The 20,075-nt window shown below is 44.3% G+C and overlaps 1 protein-coding gene across 3 annotated transcripts in view; it reads right to left on the minus strand.

Annotated features, from left to right (window-relative positions):
* Positions 1 to 6,418: 6,418 nt before the first annotated feature.
* Positions 6,419 to 20,075, minus strand: part of PCBP4 (poly(rC) binding protein 4) — a 216,734-nt gene continuing 203,077 nt past the window's right edge. For all 3 annotated transcript variants that reach the window (XM_086938725.1, XM_086938727.1, XM_086938726.1), the window contains one exon: positions 6,419 to 8,342. In XM_086938725.1, the coding sequence (XP_086794851.1) occupies positions 8,027 to 8,342 (316 nt within the window). In that variant the 3' untranslated portion in view covers positions 6,419 to 8,026. The remainder of the gene's footprint in view (positions 8,343 to 20,075) is intronic.

Below are 20,075 nucleotides of genomic sequence, written 5' to 3' on the forward strand. Positions count from 1 at the left end.
TATTGTTCCAATTCGTAAGCCAACACGTGTTTCATCGCAGGGAACAAGCTGCGAATCTTCAGGGCTGGATAAAAACATAAGGATACATTTTTCGGAGACATGTTCTTTCTATAACACATTGAGGTAGGGACTTGGTGATGTCAACCCAATGTGAGCAAAGCATGCCATGTTATATGTGACTTTGAACAATCTTGATTATTACCATAGTAATGACTATGGGTAAGAGATATGTTAAATGGTCATAGAGACAGAAAAAAGCCGAATTTATGGGTGAAGTGGTGATGTGCAAAATTCATTCGTATAGTCAACGTGTGACCCCAAGTGACTTGTAATAAGTGCCTTCTTTTATACAAATTAGAAAAGGGAATAAATATGGACAAGTCATCGCAAATTCGAAAATAAGCAGTCTTAAAAGTTTTCAATCTATTTATTGTATAGATCTATCGTGCAGAAACCTGTAAACTAAACGTGATTGATTCCCTTCATGGGAATCATGTGTAGCTCAAGTGAGTTTATGAAAATGGGTTCTTTAAGTAATGCAATGTAGACTTTTAGTAGATGCCTTTTCTGCACCCTTAGCGGATAATAAGGAGTTTGATTCTTGGGCACTCACCTTCCCTATTTGCTCTATTTGATTCATAGACACTACCTTTAGAAACTATTCATGCTGACACCTTTTGCCTGACTTTTCCCAACTTCTTCCTTAGCTTAGCTGAGTGGGGGATTCCCTTCGTGCGACACTGAGTCTGTTCTGATTTATATTTTCAGACACCTTTATGATATTTTGCCTTTGCATTTATGATTTTGTATGGCTTTGGAATATATTTAGTAATGCATTCATGTATTACCCACTGATTTAAGACTAATTTGATGTTAAATGTGTAACTTTGCTACTCCTTTAATAAACCTTCATAGTTTGCAAATCTAAACTCTGTCATTTTTGTTGGGCCAAATGGGCTTCACTTTATTGAAATATATTGGTCTGTAGGGCTAGCCTGAGTCGAAACTAAAGGTCTATCTACTTGATTGTAGCTGGTGACCAAAGTAATAAAATACTGTTGTTAGATTCAAGATGATGCTACATTTAAAGGGTTCTACATCAGACAGGCATCTTGCTACCATGGGCATGCCCTTCAAGTGGAAGAAAGAAAAACTCTACCAGAAACAATGTAAACAATGTATATTTGGCCCGGAGCACACTGTTGAGTAACAATAAATACATGCAAATCAAACAATGAACAATTAAACCCCGAGGTCTTATTTTATTACCAAATGTGAAAGACAAGGTTCGTAGACAAATTTATAATAAAACAATATTGCTGTTCGTTTTTGCAATGACAGAATCCATAGAAAGAGTATTATGTAAGGTGTTGGATGCAATCTCAGACATTACAACATGTGATCCGAGTAATAGTTCACATTCATGGCCTGATGAGATTTATCTGGGGGTGCCCAGGAGTGGACGCCTCACAGGGAAAGCCAGGACGGGTTCCACAGCAGTATTCGTACAAGCGCCTTGAGACCCTTGCGGGTGAGTAGTGCGCTATACAAGTATCAATTTACATTTATCTTGTCTTGTCGCATTGTTTAAATAACAAACAAGAAGTGATCCAAGAAAGATTCTAAATTCATGGCCCGATGAGATTTAGCTTGAGATGTCGCAAAAGTTTCTTGACAAAAGGAAAAGTCAGCCGACATGTGTTTCGCCGATTTGCCTTTATCAAGGCTTAACTACAGTAACATAGAACTGCCTTAATCCAAAAATTAAAGAAAGGGAAATCTCCAGTAGGAAAGTCTCAAGTGCCAGTGATAAAGCTGTACTGGTAACTTGGTATAATCTATATCAAGATTCTCTGTCATAAAACCAAAGCTCCATCAGTAGATGCCCACACATCTACAGACCAAGCATGTCCTTCCGTTACTATGGGTGACTGACATGCCCTGACATCTTTGATATTTTGGAATTACACTTCTCATTGCTTTTGTTGTCCCTGTTCCTGCCTTTCAGCAGAGACAATCCTCATTCCAGATGCAGAGTTCCTCTTCTCAGAGGCTTTCTACTCATGGTGCATCTTGAGACTTCTTCTGCAGCATCACTGCCAAGCGCTTCCTCGTATCCTTTAAACTCTTTTTCCTCTTCGACTGCTGTCTTCGGAGGTCTCAGGTTAGTTATTAGCTAGGGAGAGTTACATTTTTTGTTTGGATTGTGAAAGTACTGTTGGATTCTTGAACAGCCTTGCCTTGTACGTTGTGCTGTAACAACAGTATCTTGAGCTTTGTCTTGCAAATCTTGAGTGAAGCTTTAATTGTTTTAAGCCTCAAAATTTAGAGCTTTAACAACAGCACATACAACTTTGCAACAGGACCAGTCTCATGACAATTACTTTGGCTCTAGCAAGATAAAGGTGATGTGCCATTGATACGTTAAGTATTTACCATAACTGTTTAGTACAAAAAAGACACTAGGGAGAGAGCACAGAACACCTGTGAAAGTCTACATTTGACAAGATGAGCTTTGTGACTACTATCCGGTGATATCTCTGGTGTGCCTATCCCTCGCTATCCCTTGTACCCCTTCTTTACCATCAATATTGAGCACAATCTAGGCATGTTTGGCACTCTTCAACGGGGAAGAGATTGTCTGGTTCCACGTCATACCTTCATCAACATTCAAACCCACAGGTTTGTGGGATCTTGACTTTGACTATAGGAACAGAGAACACCTTGGGCCGGTCTTTAAACAAGCATAACTACAAAAAGTTGAAATTGAACCAATGCCGGTGCACTGCTACACCCTTGAACGGGTAGCACATCACATGGTTAAATTGAGTTCTCCATTTATATTGAGCCCTAGGCTTTGGTATGTGATCACATTGTTGCATGGCATGTTTGTTGCATGTTAGCCGTGTTTGTTCGATAGACAGTGGCTTTGTAGGGTTCCATGATCAAGTTGCATGCGACCTATGATCACTTTTGATCCACGGAGATACTGTCCAGTGCTTTCTTAATTATCAGGGTATAATTCGTTATAAGTATGGTTACTGGTGAACTCCTTTGATGAAGCAGGTGCTTAATATGGTGTATTTTTACTCCATATGATGTTGAGATTGATGTAGACATCCTACAGGTGTGGCAGCATAGCATTGTTTCTGTTGACACACCACGGTTTGTACTCATTTATCTTGAGCTCTGAAAACATTTTGCCTCGACAACTAAAACAGCAATTGACATTTAGGTATGGCCGTCTCAGACTGATGAATGATCTGGACTTCTGTCTACCCACACATGCAGATATTAAACCAGGTGACTTGGTCCTGAGCAGACCCTTACACTCAGAAGGGGTCAAAATGTTGACATTGCGCTGCAATGTACGGACATGTATACTAAGAAAGTTCTTGACAAACCAGGAGGTTCCTATGGTGGCTTTTGTATATATTTCTGTAGTTTCTACGCTCAATTTAGCATTGCGTCGTTTGCACTTTGTTGATATTAGTTGTACCGTCATTTCCATATATATATTGTAGGAGAGAATATATATAACTGCAATAAGAAGCTTCTTTGTCTGAGGATTTATTTTTGTGTAAGCAATCAAAGTGAAAACTACCACTGGTTTATTGAAATAACTAATTAGTTGGTGGTTTCTCCAAATGAATGTTAGAGGTGGACCCGCTTGTTTAAAAAGAGACCCGCGGTGTACTCTGTTCATGAAGCTAATACTGACCCTGGTCCCCGTGGGCATATAGGGTGGTCCTTGTGACATAATACATCTTGACTTTGACAGCATTATCCAGTTCAGCCTAGTTGACAGCTTCAAGGGATTTTTTGGCCTCTCTGGTTTGATTGAGGAGAACATACAATGTACAGAGAATGCACAGACTTATCACAAGTTGGCCCAAAGCTCTTCTGCCTTCATGACACACAGGTCACTATTTCAGCCTCACCTGTGTCATCAACTCAGCACTTTGAAATCTGATCTTCATTTAGTTTCTACCCAAAACCCCTGTGACATCTTATGGTGCAGGAGCTGTTGAGATATGGGCCTTTTTAGAAAATTACATGTGATAGAGGGACAATCTGAAAGGCTTAATTTCTAAGTCTGCTCACTCATCCACTAAACACACGGGGGCATATAATCTAGGAAGTGGCGGTGAGAGGCATTAGCCTCCTTGGTTTAACGCCTCTCATCGCCACTTTGGAAGCGCCAGGCTGCACCATATTACCAAGGATATGGTGCAGCCTGGCGTTTCTCCCTGCGATGGCGTTAAGTCTAACGACTTAACGCCAACACAGGCACCCTTGCACCAGAGTGCAAGCAGCACTCATGTAAGTTACAAAATGGCATTAAAAAAATGTTTAATTATGTACAGGAAGGGACACCTTCCTGTACATAAACAAACCTTGGCATTTTACTTAAGACGAGGATTTTTCTGGTCTTAAGTTCGGTGCTGCCACCTATTATCACTTCTATTGATAATAGGTGGCAGCGTCAAAGTGAATGGGTGTTGCGGTGGAACGCCCACCACAACACTGCACCCCCCTTTCACACTAATTTTAGCGTGCAAGGGACCCTATTACCAAGGCAGCGTTAAGCCACTTAACATGCCTTTTAGCCACGTTATGTGGTTTAACGCTGCCTTGGTAATATGGCGCTGACCTTATCGCCACCACAATGTCATAAAAAGTGACGTTGTGGTGGAGATAGGGCCCTGTAATATGCCCCACAGTTTCTTCACTCTGTTGTGAATAAAGGAATTTCAGAATGCCCTCTCTGGACATAGAAAACATGACCTGGATGCAGTTTAATAATGTCACCTGGAAAGATAGCTCATCCCAGCACTACAGGATTTATAAAAGTACCATATTATGAAAAATGCATCTTACCTCGACCTCTCCAGGCACCTAGAGCTATAAAAATACATTTTAATTACATTCAGGTGAAACATGTCAAGCAAGTTTCTAAAGAGTATGTCCTAGTTTCAGGAAAAGGCCATCTCAAAGTTAAGGGGCCAGAAGTGCAGCACATCTGTTGGTTTGTTGTGACTTAGAGATTGTTTAGTATGTGTGTGAACAGTTAGCTTTCTTATGTTCATTGACTGCCCTCCAAATACGCAGATCAGATGCAAACCAGATTGGGACAGAATATTGCATTCCTGCTTTCTGCAGTCACATTATGATGACCACAAGCCGTGAATTGACCCAAATGATAGTAATATTGCTCCACCGCAGACATGTTTTACTTTTTTCCATTTTGTTAAGCGCATGAGAAACTGCTTGAGCTGGTGTGCGATGCGCATGAACACTGGGATATGACCATACTATTACATGGAATTAGGTGCGAAGAACAAATATTTAACCAAAGAAACCACGGGGCATATCAACAATAGACGGCGATAAATATCGCAAAGTGCGCTTAGCGTTTTTTTTATTTATCCCCGTCTATACCTGGAATTTATCGCCCGGTTAGCGAGTTATTAACAGCGCGTTTCTCCAGGGCAATAACATTCAAGCGATAGGGGGGAAATGGCAAAAACATCGCTGGAAAACCAGCGTTGATCTCCTGAATACAGCGATAACCTTGCTGATACGACCCTGTGGTCGTATCACCATAATCCACCCCCAATGTAAAACATACATAACTCATGTTCTATGCAGATGTCTGGAAGCAGCGTTAAGGGCGAGTTAGCGCTGAAAAGAATATTGCTACGCCAGATCGGGCTGCGTTGTAAATATCGCGAAACCCCGTTAGCGATATTTCACAATGAAGTTTCACGAGGCACGCTCACCTTGCATCTCATTAAGGATGCGAGGCGACAAGAAACTGTGCTCTAATGCAAGGAAACACGCGCTAGCATGTCCTTGTGGATAGAGCAATAATATTATAGCCGCTTTTTGCCCGGTAATGGATGCTAAAGCGGCAATAATATTATTGCCAGCCCTGGCTAATATGCCCCCACGATCCCAAATCCATTACCAAGAAAAACATGACCATAGATGTTCTGTGGATGTGACCAGAAGAGAAATATGTAGGTATGAAGAACAGTGCACCACCCCAGCCCCGCACACCCCCCCCCCCCCCCCCTCTCGCCCCCCTAAAAGGAAAGCAGCATTGGTGATGGCACACTCAAAAACCCTATTTGTGGTTATGGTTTCTTGATTTCGAGTACTGATAATGGTTTACCCATTTACAACATTGGAAATCGTCACAATGATACAGAACTGAATCCTTTCATCACAGCTCAGGACCAGGGCTTTTTAAGTGTTGCACAAAGTTGCAAATCATAAAGTACTTTCCACACTGCTATTGTTTCTCCCTCAACCTGTTTTTGTGTATTCCTATATTCCTTCTTCACTAGGTCCTTAAAAACAGCTACAGTTGTCACTTGAGAAGTCTAAAATATTCAATACGTCAGAGCCAAGGTATCGAAAAAATCTCTTTTATTACTGCACAATAACCGGAAGCAAAATTTCATACAAATAAATTATTTTAAAAAAAAGTTTATAATTTGGAATTGTGAACCAGACCTTAACTTGGGAGGAACAGCTCTAAGGGCAACTTCTGTTAGCCTAATGAGACAACCCAAACCTGCCGTGCAAAGCATTGTGGGTGCTAATATACAAATTACTTAAATACGATACATATGATGCTACGGGGAATGCTACAAAAAGTCCTGTCGTGCGCAAAGGAATCACGGCATGGGCTTACCCATAATGCTTTGCAAGAGGAAGGGTGACTCCACTTGAAGGAAAGTGATGAAGAGAATACCTTTGTATATATGTCACAAATGTGAGTGTAACAAAAAGAGCAAGTGTGTTATGACATGAAAGATGGAAACATATCACTCTCGATGGGGGGCGTATGGCGATAAATGGGGAGTCAGAATGCCCACCACCATATGCAAAAAAGGGAACGGTCACATGAGGGGAACAGTGCAAGCCATTACCAGTGTGTACTAGAAGGAGCTCTTGGGTTTAGATTGACATGCCCCTGTTCGATCAAGGAAGGAAAACAACTCTCTCCAATTCTGGAATGCAAGGAAATCTGGAGTTGATATGATGAACCACTCTCTTAGTGTTTAGAGAGTTGGCCTTGCAGTGAGGGGATGGAAGCAACGCCCTCTCAGTGTTAGATAAATGCAGAGTTCAGGTTTACGGATATAGAAGGTTCATGCCTCCTCCTAGTAGTAGATAGATGGCGTTCTCTGGTGAGAGGTAGAGACATTCACTTTCATTGTTGGGATGAGGGCCTATGGTGGTGACAGGAGTCAAAACATCTCTCTTTTTACAATGACAGAAAAGTGAGGGCAAATGGAATCTATCTAGTAAGGAGGAATGCAACACTCACCTCCCACAGGACACAAAGGACAGCCCAACCAAACTGACGGGAAGGGTTTACACTCCTCTTCTGCCTGCGGGAGATCTATTGTGGGAGATGTATAACTCATCAATCACAGAGGAGTCCTGTGCCCAGACATATGGAGAACAATAAAGCTCTAATCATAAAAGGAATAATACTGGCCTCTTCCAATCTAAAGCCAAGGAATTTCTTGGAGCGAAAGGAGCTCAGACGGTCCTTGCAGTGTCAGACAGGTGACCAGGTGATGATAATGGATGGAGGGAATGAGTCAGACCCTCCCAGAGCAAGCTCTCTCAGAGACTCATCATCATTTTCTTCACAAAGAGCCAAAGATAAATTGATATGAAACACACACGCCTATCTCGGCCCTCCTCCTCTTCCTTTCCCATACCCTGCTTCCTGCATACTACAATCATATTCTCTTCTATACATTAACATTTATGCCTCCTCTCCGCGGCTCTCTACGGTCTCTGAGAAACATGTCTGTTGTGGTGGGAGGGATCTTCTGATCTTCTTCCTAGTCCTCCTCCCTCTCAGTGCTGGAAGTGTCCTCTGAAAATTACTGTATGGCTTTCTAGTCCTGAGTCGTCCTTAGAAGGCACGATCTTCAGTGTACAGTTAGGGCAAACCCTCCACTCCTCGCTGTCCCAGATCACCCTTCTCTCCACATGCTCAGTATGGTGAGAACTTCTGCCTCTCGGCTTTCTTTGTTCCGTTGGCGGCGCATATCTTCGCCATGTAGGAGGACAGACCAGCCGCAGCAGGGTTTATGGCTGAGGGGGCCATGGCCAACAGAGGATAGGGCTTGATACCCAGGAAGTTGGACAGTGGAAAGGTGTATGGCGACGCGAGGAAGGACGGAGAGTGCCCAGCTAATGTGGGCATAGTAATCGCCTGCTGCAGGTTGGGTGCTTGGGAAAAGCTCATACTGACTTCAGATGGAGATGATGTAGAGGCAGCCTGGGCAGATGATCTAGCGGTCTCTAAACTGCAGATGGAAAGAGAAAGAAGACACAAAGCAGGTGGTTAGATAGAACAATCTACATGTAGATATGTCTACTCATTAATGTAGGTATCTAGATCTGCCAAGTCTTTCACTTATAACATTGACATAAATTCGTTTGAAAGGTTAGGAAGATAGAAAAGGGCAAGGTGAAGGACAAAGGCCAGCGACCCAGTAAAATAAATAAATAAGAGAACCCGGAAAACTATAGAGTGAGGGATAAGTGCAAGCTAGAAACAAGGCTAAAAAGACCAGCGGATGGAGGACTAAAGTCACAAAACCAGAACTAAAGAGTTAACATTCCAACATCAATTTGGGTGAAATACGAAGGAGAAACAGAACCATTCACAAAAGTATATGAAAATGGGAGGGAAATAATAGGAAAGAGGAGCAAAAATCAGAGATACAGAACACTGGTTAGAGACAGTAAATAGGAGAACCAGTAATTTAGAAAAGAGCAGATATAGAAAACAAGTATTAGAAAATAGATTAAGAGCAACGGAATCTGAGCAAAAGAGTGAGAAACACATGCAAGAATCATCATTAGTAGCAGGAATGTAGGTGAGATGTTTAGAAAACATACTCCCATTAGTTGAGCACCATTAGCAAAAACTAAACAGCAAAATATTAAGTATCGTCACCCAAAGGCTTGGAAACCAGAATATAATAACATGTCTTCAAATAGCACGTGATAACACAGTTTTGCAGTTCCCAAGTGCTCCACATTCCTGTCACATTAATTCAAAATGTTTTTAATCTGATTTTTTATGTAGGTATAAGATGCACTCTGCAGCTCAATTCTCCTCTATATCATAGAACAGTTAGACAAAGAAACCGATGAGTGTGACAGATTGCATGGCAAATTGGTCTCCTCTGAAAAGAAAAAAGTTTTTAACAGTACTTTTGAACAGGGGTTTGAGCTGATTTCTTGATGGAGTGTATCCCATAATTTGGGGAGTGAAGAAGAAAATCTCCTCTCACTCCTCCATTGAAATGTGGACTTCAGGTCATGAAGACACAGCAAACTGCAACTACCCCAAATGTTAGGTTAACCCTACAGTTAGCTTTTAGCTACCTGTTATCAAAAACCTGGTGCGGACATACCAATACTTATACTGGGGCTGGGTCAGTTCATGTCCGTATTGTTTGCTTGCATCTTATTTTATGTCCATCTGCTGAAGCTGAATAGTTTCTATACCATCCTTTTGAATGGATGATTTCTGTCCTTCACATAACTTTTTTATTTTGCTTCCATCACTGCGTGGGAGTGTTTGTGTTTTTTTGCTCTGTAACTCCTGTCTCCTGCCCATATACTCTGCGTTACTTCTCCACTGCCTCCAGCTCGTCTTGCTTCCCTCTGCCGGACCTGGTTCTGCTTGCCTTTATGTAGTTTAAATGCCCCCAAAGCAGTATCTCTGTTGGCCAACCAGATGCTCTTGTCTGCTTTTACTTTCCTCCTCCTCCAGTCCGCCGCCCATCTATTGTCACTCTCCCTTCCACATCATTTTTGGTTCTTTTTTGGAGCTGGGCTGCTCCTTTGTAAGAAAACTCTGTGTGGCCCACATGTTATATGTTTTTTAATTTACCACTCCAAAATGGGCAATCGCTATCTTGGAGTGGTAAATGAAAACAATAGCACAATGTCTGGTGTATCATGCTCATCACAATGGGGCTGCTGTAGTGTCATGAAACAACTGCAAATTGAGGCAGAGATCAGGGTAACAGAACAAGACGTTGTGGAGGATGGTCAAGAAAAAGGCAGGAAAACAAGGAATCCATAATGTAGACCGAAGGCTAAAAGGCAAGAAGAACAATAAGAACAACAGCTGGGAGTAGCAGCCAAGACAAAGTCAAACTAATGAAATCACAAAATAGGAGCAGTAGAGGGAGGATTAGATAAAGTGAAGATAGGAGGTCCTAAATAAAAAAGCAGCAGGAAGGGGGCTACTCAATACAAAACATGTCAACCATAAATAAAAGCAACAGAGAGGGTGGTAGTCAAGACAAAGGAAGGACAACCTCAAATAAGAGCAATAAAAAGGGTGGGAGCCAAGAGAAAGGAACAAAGGGGCATATTAGCAAGAACCTCGTTAAAATGATCGCAGTGCCGCTAAAACGGTGATAATGGGCTTGCTAATATGCGTTATAGAACTCCAATAGAAGCCCAGGTTAGATGTCCTGCACATCTAACCTGGGCTTCTATTGGAATTCTATAACTCATATTAGCAAGCACATTATCACCATTTTAGATGCAGTTTCCTGCCGCTAAAAAGGCGATAATTTTAACGAGGTTCTTGCTAATATGCCCCAACATCTATAAAGTAGAGCAACAGAGGAGGTGGTAGTCAAGGCAAAGCAGAGGCCTCCATGAAAAAGAGCAGCAAAGGGAAGACCACTTCAAGATGGTAGCAGAATCATGAACAGCTACAGCGATAGGAGGAAAAGTGCCATGAAACATGTACAGGTCAATTACAAGAGCAGCTGAGAGATGCAAAGGGACATGACACAGTTAGTAAGGAATACAGTAACAAGATTAGAGGGAAGCCTAAGGCACTAAGATAAGAAACAGAGGGATTTAGGAGTGAGCCACAGTGTCAAGAAATAGGAATGAAATCTAGCACTGAGGTCAACAGAGTGGGGTCTAGGGACAATATTTTGGCCACAACTGCACACTCTTATAAAAAGACTAGACTAGAGCAACATGAGGCTTTTCTAACATAAGAAGTAGTGTCGGTGAGGAGAGGTTAGAATAACACATAGAGTAAAAAGAAAGTTGAGGAAGATGGAGAAAACCAAGAAGGAATAATCCCAACAGAAAGATATAGAACCGGGGTCAAAACCAGGAATATGGAGATCAAAGAAAAGGGCATTACGATCAGAGATAACAAAATTGAAACATGCAAAAAAGGATTAATCAGAACTGGAGAATCTCAAAGGACCTACTCAAAGGTAGCAATGTAGCCATCAGTTAGCTGCTAGAAAGGCGCCATGAGTTATATGCTTGCTACTGATCCCTGTGTTATCAACAGGTCACATGTTTTTAAAAACAAAATGTGTAGCCAACTTTATTGATAAGTTTTGTGGCAAGACACAGCATCGCCCGTTGCAGGGTAAGATCGACAAACTTGCGTGAAATAGCAGCAGCCAAAGCATCAATAATATATAACACTGCAGTATCAGATCGAAAGAGCGTGATAACTACAACATTTCCGTCATATAGGCTCATGGGGAAGCCAGAAGCTTCAAAGAGTGGCTTCACCTGGTGGGCACACCGATCTACCCTGCACGCCAACTCCTTAGTGTTGGCAGTTTCCGTTGTTTCCATACATAAGCCACACCCCGTTTGGCAACCAGGCAAGCCATCCCGACAAGTCACTTATTTAAATACCAAAAACTCAATATCTGCCTTTCATCACCCTACCCTTCTTAGTGTAGTTCCATTACGCTGACTGATAGAAGTGTTTTCTGGTACTTACAGTGTTGTACTATGGCAAAACTGTGGCTGCAAGTGCTATAAAGAGAGCATAACCCTTATTTCTAAACTGTGCCAGACTACTTTTCATTGACCTCAATCTGATGGGGCTAGGGGCGTTGCACATTGTGCTACGATTTTAGCGTACAAAGTAGATCACTTTTACAAAAAAAAAAATGTGCAACATCACACAACAGAGGATATAATAGAACTGGGCCATTGGGAGAAAAATGGCAACAGGAGAAACATAAGGTAAGAAGAATCCATCAAACAGTTAAAAAACCGAATTCATTTAAACTATGGACAAAGAAGCACAGCCTTGAAACAACTAAAGCCCTCATTCTTGTGCCAGGCTGTGATGGGCATAGTGGTGCAAGGTGCGCTTTGTGTATTCCTGTGCCAGATTGTGATATGAATGGAGGGTATAGATGCTCTAATGGTAACACTGGTGCTGTGGGGAGATGGCTATTGGGGTGAGAGATGCTCTGAATGTAATAATGGTACCAGGCACTAATGGGTATTGGGGTGAAAGATTATCTGTATCCACTGCTAGTGCCAAGGTGTGATAAGAATGGAGGTGAGAGATGCTCTGGACCCAATGCTGGTGCAAGGCTCTGATAGGCATGGGCAGGAGAGATGCTCATTGGGTAATTCTGGGCCTAAGCTGTGGTGGGCATGCTCCAAATGCAATCCTGGTGCCAGTTCACTATACATAACAAGTGAAAGTTGCTCTGTATGCACAGCTAGTTCCAGATTGCTAAAGGCATACAGGTAAGAGATGCTCCATAGGCATTACTCATGGCGGCTGTAATGTGAACATTTATTTTATGTAAATATTTTACTCGCCCAAGAAGATTATTTCTTAAACCTCTTTAAAAAGACTTGAGAGTCAGAGAAGCCCATGTCCCATTAATGTATTTGCAGCTTCTGCCTAATGACTGTATGCTTTTTTGTTGTAATTAACTTCTTGAGAGCTGCACTCAGATCCAGAAATTCCAGATGTGACTGAGGGCTGCTAGGGTTTTGAGATTTTGCACACATTTTTTATGAATTTTACATGAAATGTTGTGTTTTATTTGTTGTTCTTTTTACCTTTTATGGCTGTGATCAAGATGAACCACGTAGCTCTAAGTATACCAGTCCTTAAAATAGGACCTATATTCTTATAAAGATGTTGAGTTACTCTTTTAAAGTGTTGAACATTTACATTTTGAGGTCAACACATCATATCAGCAGTTGTCAACTGAAGGAATAAGAAATGGCTCCCAAGTGTAATAATTTGCTTTTTGGCTAAAAAGCAGGGCGTGTGTCATCAACATTTTTCTCCCTTTGTATACTCATTCGGATTCTCTATATTTTTCAAAATTGCTAAAAAAGGAATTCAGCTGGTTTTTAGACCTAAAATTAGATCGAGGCAGTATACATTTAACAATTGGTATGTTCAAAAATAAAGAATTGTTTATCTATTTTTAAGTGTTGGTCTCTTATTTAGCTTGTCGTGTTATGTTTACACTCCTAACAGCATCTTTTAATAAGTAAAAAGATAACTTTCCGAATTTTGACTGGGTCTGGACAGAAATATATTCAATTCTTCTTTTTCATCATCTAATGTGAATATTTTTGATGTGAGTTAATAGCCTTATTTTGAACGTTTGTTCTAAGCTGTGAATGAACATCACTGACTTATGATGTTTGAAAAAGGCTTACATGGAAAGCCGAAGGAATCTGTCTGCCTACCTAAATATTTTTCTTAGTTTTTGACATAGATGCACTCAGTTTCCTGTGGCTCAAACGCTGTATCTGGCGTTTTTTTTTCTCTTTAGTTTCATATATAAGGGATGGGAAAGGAGCAGCTATGAGTGGACGCAAAAAACGATAAACTAGAAAACCCATAAACTAGAAAAGATGTAGAATAAGCCTTAGCCAACAATGTGCCCAAGACCAGTTTTGTGGAAAATATTCTGAGTGTCCATGAGGTTGTATCTTTGGACAAACTGAGGTGGGTAACTAATCTGAAATTCCAGAAATACTCCCTCTACTTTCCCTACTGTCAATTTTCAGGGGTCTGTGGGAGAAGTATTGTCAATATTACTTGATTCAACATGTGGGAGCAGAACACCTCAATCAATCAATCAAAGACATTTATAGAGCGCACTACTTACCCGTAGGGTCTCAAGGCGCTTGGGGGGGGGGGGGGGGGTGCCGTTACTGCTCGAACAGCCAGGTCTTGAGCTTCTTCCTGAAGGAGAGGTGGTCTTGGGTCAGGCGCAGGTCGGGAGGGAGGGAGTTCCAGGTCTTGGCGGCCAGGTAGGAGAAGGACCTTCCTCCTGTTGTCGCTCTTCGGATGCGGGGGACGGCGGCGAGGGCGTGGTTGGCTGATCGGAGGTGGCGTTTGGGAGCGTAGAAGTTGACTCGGTTGTTGAGGTAGCTCGGGCCTTGATCGTGTAGGGCTTTGTGTGCGTGGGTGAGGAGACGGAAGGTGATTCTTTTGTTGACGGGGAGCCAGTGCAGGTCTCTCAGATGTCCGGAGATGTGGCTGGTTGGTGGGATGTCGAGGATGAGTCTGGCTGAGGCGTTCTGGATCCGTTGGAGTCTCTTCTGGAGTTTGGCGGTGGTACCGGCGTAGAGGGCGTTGCCGTAGTCCAGACGGCTGGTGACGAGGGCCTAGGTGACGGTCTTCCTGGTCTCGGTGGGGATTCACCAGAAGATCTTCCGTAGCATGCGTAGGATGTTGAAGCACCAGACGAGGAGACGGCGTTGTCTTGCCTGGTCATGGAGAGGGAGGAGTCCAGGATGAAACCCAGGTTCCGTGCGTGGTCCGTCGGTTTGGGTGCGGTGCCCAGGGCGGGGGGCCACAAGGAGTCGTCCCAGGTGGAGGGCGAGGAGCCCAGGATGAGGACCTCCGTCTTGTCTGAGTTCAGTTTCAGGCGGCTGGTCGTCATCCACTCCGCTACATCTTTCATCCCTTCGTGCAGATTGGCTCTGGCGGCGGCGGGGTCGTTAGTCAGGGAGAGGATCAGCTGGGTGTCGTCGGCGTAGGAGATTATGTTGAGGTTGTGTTGGCGTGCGATGGCCGCGAGGGGGCTCATGTAGACGTTGAAGAGGGTGGGGCTCAGCGAGGATCCTTGAGGGACGCCGCAGATGACTTCGGTGGCCTCTGACTTGAACGGTGGTAGGCGGACTCTCTGTGTTCTTCCGTCGAGGAAGGAGATGATCCATTCCAGTGCCTTCTCCTGGATTCCGACGTTGCTGAGGCGCTGCACTAGGGTGCGGTGGCAGACAGTGTCGAAGGCCGCGGAGAGGTCTAGGAGGATGAGGGCCGCTGTTTCTCCGTTGTCCATCAGGGCTCGGATGTCGTCGTGGCGGCGATGAGGGCGGTCTCGGTGCTGTGGTTGGCGCGGAAAACAGACTGTGAGGGGTCGAGGGATCCGTTCGTCTCGAGGAAGGCGGCAAGCTGTCTGTTGACGGTCTTCTCGATGACTTTGGCTGGAAACTGGAGGAGCGAGATGGGGCGGTAATTCTTGAGTTCGGTGGGGTCCGCTGTGGGTTTCTTGAGTAGAGCGCTGAGTTTGGCGTGCTTCCAGCTCTCAGGGAAGGTGGCGGTGTCGAAGGAGGTGTTGATAATGTCCCGCAGGTGGGGTGCGATGACAGCGTCCGCCTTGTTGAAGACGTGGTGAGGGCAGGGGTCGGTCGGAGATCCGGAGTGGACGGAGTTCATCATGCAGACGGTGTCTTCGGTGTTGACCGGAGTCCAGGCGCGGAGGGTGGTGGTGGGCGGTGATGCAGCGGTCATGGCGTGCGTCAGTTGAGTGCTGAAGCTGTTGTGTATGTCCGCGATCTTGTTGTGGAAGTAGGAGGTGAGGGAGTTGCAGAGGTCTTGCGAAGGGGTGATGTTGTTGCTTCCTGCGTTGGGGTTGGAGAGCTCTTTCACGATGTTGAAGAGTTTCTTGCAGTTGTGTGCGTTGTTGTCCAGCCGGTCTTTGAATGCAGTTTTCTTGGCGGTGCGGATCAGTTGGTGGTGCTTCCGGGTGGCGAGCTTGAGGGTGGTCATGTTGTCCGGTGTTGGTTCCCTTCTCCAGGCTTTCTCGAGGGCTCGGCAGTTCTTCTTGGAGCTCTTGAGTTCGTCGGTGAACCATGGGGCTTTCTTGCTGCCGGGTCTGCTGGTCCTCAGTGGGGCGAGTTCGTCAGCGCAGTTGCTGATCCACTTCGTGAGGTTGTCGGCGGCCTGGCTGGGGTTCGCTGAGCTGGCGGGAGGGTGCTGGCTCAGGGAAGCGGCGAGCTGGTCGGCTGTGATCTTGTTCCAGCTTCTTCGGGCAACCTGTTGCTGGTGGTGGATCGTCGTTCTTCTGAAGGTGAAGTGGACGCAGCTGTGGTCCGTCCAGTGGAGTCCTGTGGCGTGGCTGAAGGCGATGTCTTTGCTGGATGAGAAGACGGCGTCGAGTGTGTGTCCGGCGAGGTGGGTGGGGGTGCTCACCAGTTGCTTGAGTCTGAGGTTGGCGAGGTTGTCGAGCAGGGTGGTGGTGTTGTGGTCGTTGTTGTTCTCCAGGTGGAAGTTGAGGTCCCCCAGGAGGATGTAGTCAGCGGAGGGGAGGGCATGCGGGCTGACGAAGTCGGCGATGTCCTCGCTGAATTGTGTGCGTGGTCCCGGGGTTCGGTAGATCAGGGTGCCTCTGAGGGTGGTCTTCGGGTCGGTGCGGATCTGGAAGTGCAGGTGTTCACCTGTACAACATGTCCCATGCAGGAGTCTGACATCTGATGATTAAGGTAGCAGGACACTGTTAGCTGAAGTTGCTTGAGCTCTGTACCTGGAATTGATAAACAACTTGAATAATCTAAAAACAATGGCGTCCCTTGGCTACTCATGAAACTTCAGTTAGACCACAGGGGTAAAAATAATTTTTTACCCAAATGGAAACTGCTGCAACGTTAATATCTCAAGTGAAGAGGACAGACAGGAGAGGATTAATCTGAGTGATCTCTGGTGTGCAAGCCAATTAGGTAACTGGTGGGAGCAGTATTTGGGGCATAGTATCAAGCAGGGCGTAAAAAATTATCGCCGTTTTAGTGGCAGAAAACTACAGCTAAAGCGGCGATAATTGGCTTGATAATATGGCCTTGTGAATTCCAATAGAAACCCATGTTCTGGTGCTAACATGGGCTTCTATTGGAATTCTCCAGGACATATTATCAAGCCCATTATCGCCGCTTTACCATCAGTTTTCTGACGCTAAAACGGCGATAATGTTAATGCCCTGCTTGAAAATATGCCCCCTGGTGTGTTGGAGGTATATCTCTGAGGTGAGGATGGGTGCTGGGCTGGAGAAAGGTCCCTTTCAAAGCTCTGGAGAACACATGCCCATCCCTCAAATTCACGTTGGAAGCTGTAGCTTTTGACCCCTACCGTAGCACATATGACAATCGGATGTGTGCGTTCGAGGTGCCATTGTCACATGGACTGAGACACCGAGCAGGGCTCTGTTGTCTAAAGGGGCATGCCATGTGTGCCGTATCTATTGAGCGTAACTACTATCAGCCCACTTGGCTGTAGATGACTGACAGAAGTGGCAGCTATCCCATTTAAAGTGTCATAGCACCATAGGCCATGCCAAGGGAGAGTTGCTACTGGGTTCTCCCAACTTCTCAAATTAGGCTGCCTGTGTCCTGCAATAGGATCCTTCACCAATCCAATTGGGGCATCGATGTCACATGTGATCACCGTACGGCATGTTTATATGGAGCATGAATGACACCAATGGCCAGCAACACTGTGATCCATTTTGTATTTGCTGCATCCAAGTGCTACTTAAAATGGAGGATTGGAAGGAGACTCCAGCCAGCGAATGTGTATGGCAGGGCTCCACTTTTTGTGGGTCTTCTGAAGCTGATCAAAATAATAAATATTAACCCCTTCGACGCTCATGACGAGCTGGGCTCGTCATGGCGTAGCCTCCTCGCACGCTGATGACGAGCCCAGCTCGTCACGTAACATGCGCTTTTGAATATCTCAGCGCAGGAGCAGAATTCCGCTAGCGCGGATGCGGTTAAGGACACATACAAAAGGCCTGCCATGGCCCATTGTTCGCTGGAAAGGCTACCCCCCACAGATGAACAGGTAGTTAAGTGTAGCTGGCTCCCTTGCCTTAGTCCTCTTGTTTTTGGTCTCAATATGGATTTTGGAGTTCCACACCAGTTGCAACAGAGAAACCCTTTGTGCTCAAGGGTTGGATTATCCAACACCAACTCTTGCCAGTGTTGGGACCAGAAATGTTGGGACTTCGCCTAAGACTACCAGGAGAGAGTCACTCAAATGAGATAGCTGACTATTCATTTAGGAGATGGATAAGAGATGTCCTTGCATGAGAAAGATGCTACTCAAAAGAAGGGAGCCATGAAGGAGCTGAAGCATGGTGAGTTGCAGACATTCACTACCACATCAGGGAAGGACCTGCATCACTCTGCAAGGGTGAGGTCCAAGTATCCTGGAATGATCTTGCAGTCGGAGTCAAAACATGTGCACCATGCACAGAGGATAAAGAAGAACTTACAGCCTACAAGTTTCATTTCAGAACTAAAGTGTTAAGAAGCCATATGGCATTACAAATATTGGACTACAGTCAGTGGGTGCAGCAACCAAGAGTACTGGACAACCACATCTAGTGACAGGCTTGTGCCAGCCTAAGTCCTAAGTACTTACCAATAGCACCTAGGTTGTTTCAATGATAGGTTTTGTGTTCGGGCCAGAGGAAGAATCCAAGATACAAGCCATGAGCATGCTAAATCCATTTTACGAGTGAGAATAGCATACCCGACTTGAAAGATGGGGCATCCATATGGTAGATATCAGTGGTTTACAAGCGCATTTGCAGTTGCAAACTGAGCTATTACCGCAACTTCAACGGAGGTAGTAACTGATTCCTGTTTAACAATCTCATCAGGCGACCTTGGGGAAGGGGGTAGGGAGGGGTTAGGCAGTTGTCCAGAGGACCATTTCTTGCTCTCCCCGATGTCTTCCAAAACATCAAATTTTTTTTGCCACCAAGAGGAGCACCAGTATCTTTAATGGTCACAGGCTGCATTTTATTTTTTTTAAAAAGGTTTCCCGTTTGGGAATGCAAGTTTAGAGGCAGAGATCTGATGATCTTTGTAAGTTCACACCCTTGCATTGACAGCCAATCACATGGGGCCACAAATTGTGACCTCCCGAATTAGCATTCATTAGGCAGGCCATTTTGTGAATGTAGAATATGCACAGGTCACGTCGCAAATTGCATTCTCATTTGCAAGCCAGTCGGTTTGCAAATTGCAGGTGCCTAGTTTGCGAACGGGAATAGTACATCAGGTCCAAGGTGAGACAATGAATAAGCTACATTGCAAACCTGTTGGAAGCAAAGAAGGTGGAGGGAAGTAACTACAACCTAAGGGCAGGGAATCTGGAGACCCACTGACTCAACCGTTGGGCAGTAATCTCCCTAAAGACCCTATGGCAACTAAATTACAAATGCCCCTGTGAGGGCTCCCATGACGAGCCAAGTGCTATTGCACATAAATACCCTAGGAGCTTGTCCGGTGGGAGTAGTATAGGAAACCTCCCTAATAATCGTCGAGATATAGTAGTAATATATGCCAGTATAATTGTATTGTATTGTATTTGCATTTATATAGCGCTTACTACCCCTGATGAGGCGTCCAAGCTCTTTTTCGGTGTGTATCACGCTACTCCGGGACCCATAGAGGATTAGTGTTGAATTAGTATAGTGAAACATGCAAGTACATTTTAAGTGGTGGATAGGTTAGTCAGTTATTTGGATTTGGAATGATAGCAGAAGGATAGAGGAGGACAAAGGTTTGTATTTATATAGCGCTTGTTGACGCACGCTATTCAGGAAGCCTACAAAGGATTAGTGGTGAATTAATATGGTGAAATATGAAGTAATTTCAGTGGTGGATATTAGTCAGTAACTTGGAGTAAGAAGGATAGCGGAGGGATAAAAGGGGAAGAAAGATTTGCATTCATATAGCACTTGTTACCCCTGATGGGTGTTGAATCGCTTTTCTAGCGAGAAGCACGCCACTCCGGAACACATAAAGGATTAGTGTTGAAAATTAGTATAGTAAAAATACTTAGGGGCAGATCTATCAACATTTTTGCCACCGCAGAGTCATGCAAAGCGACAAAAAAAGTTGCACAACGTACAGATAGATACATTTTTTACTTGCTAAAAAGTAGCCCCTAAAGTAACAGAAAT

This window comes from Lissotriton vulgaris, chromosome 9 (assembly GCF_964263255.1).
Source record: "Lissotriton vulgaris chromosome 9, aLisVul1.2, whole genome shotgun sequence".
Classification (NCBI taxonomy): domain Eukaryota; kingdom Metazoa; phylum Chordata; class Amphibia; order Caudata; family Salamandridae; genus Lissotriton; species Lissotriton vulgaris.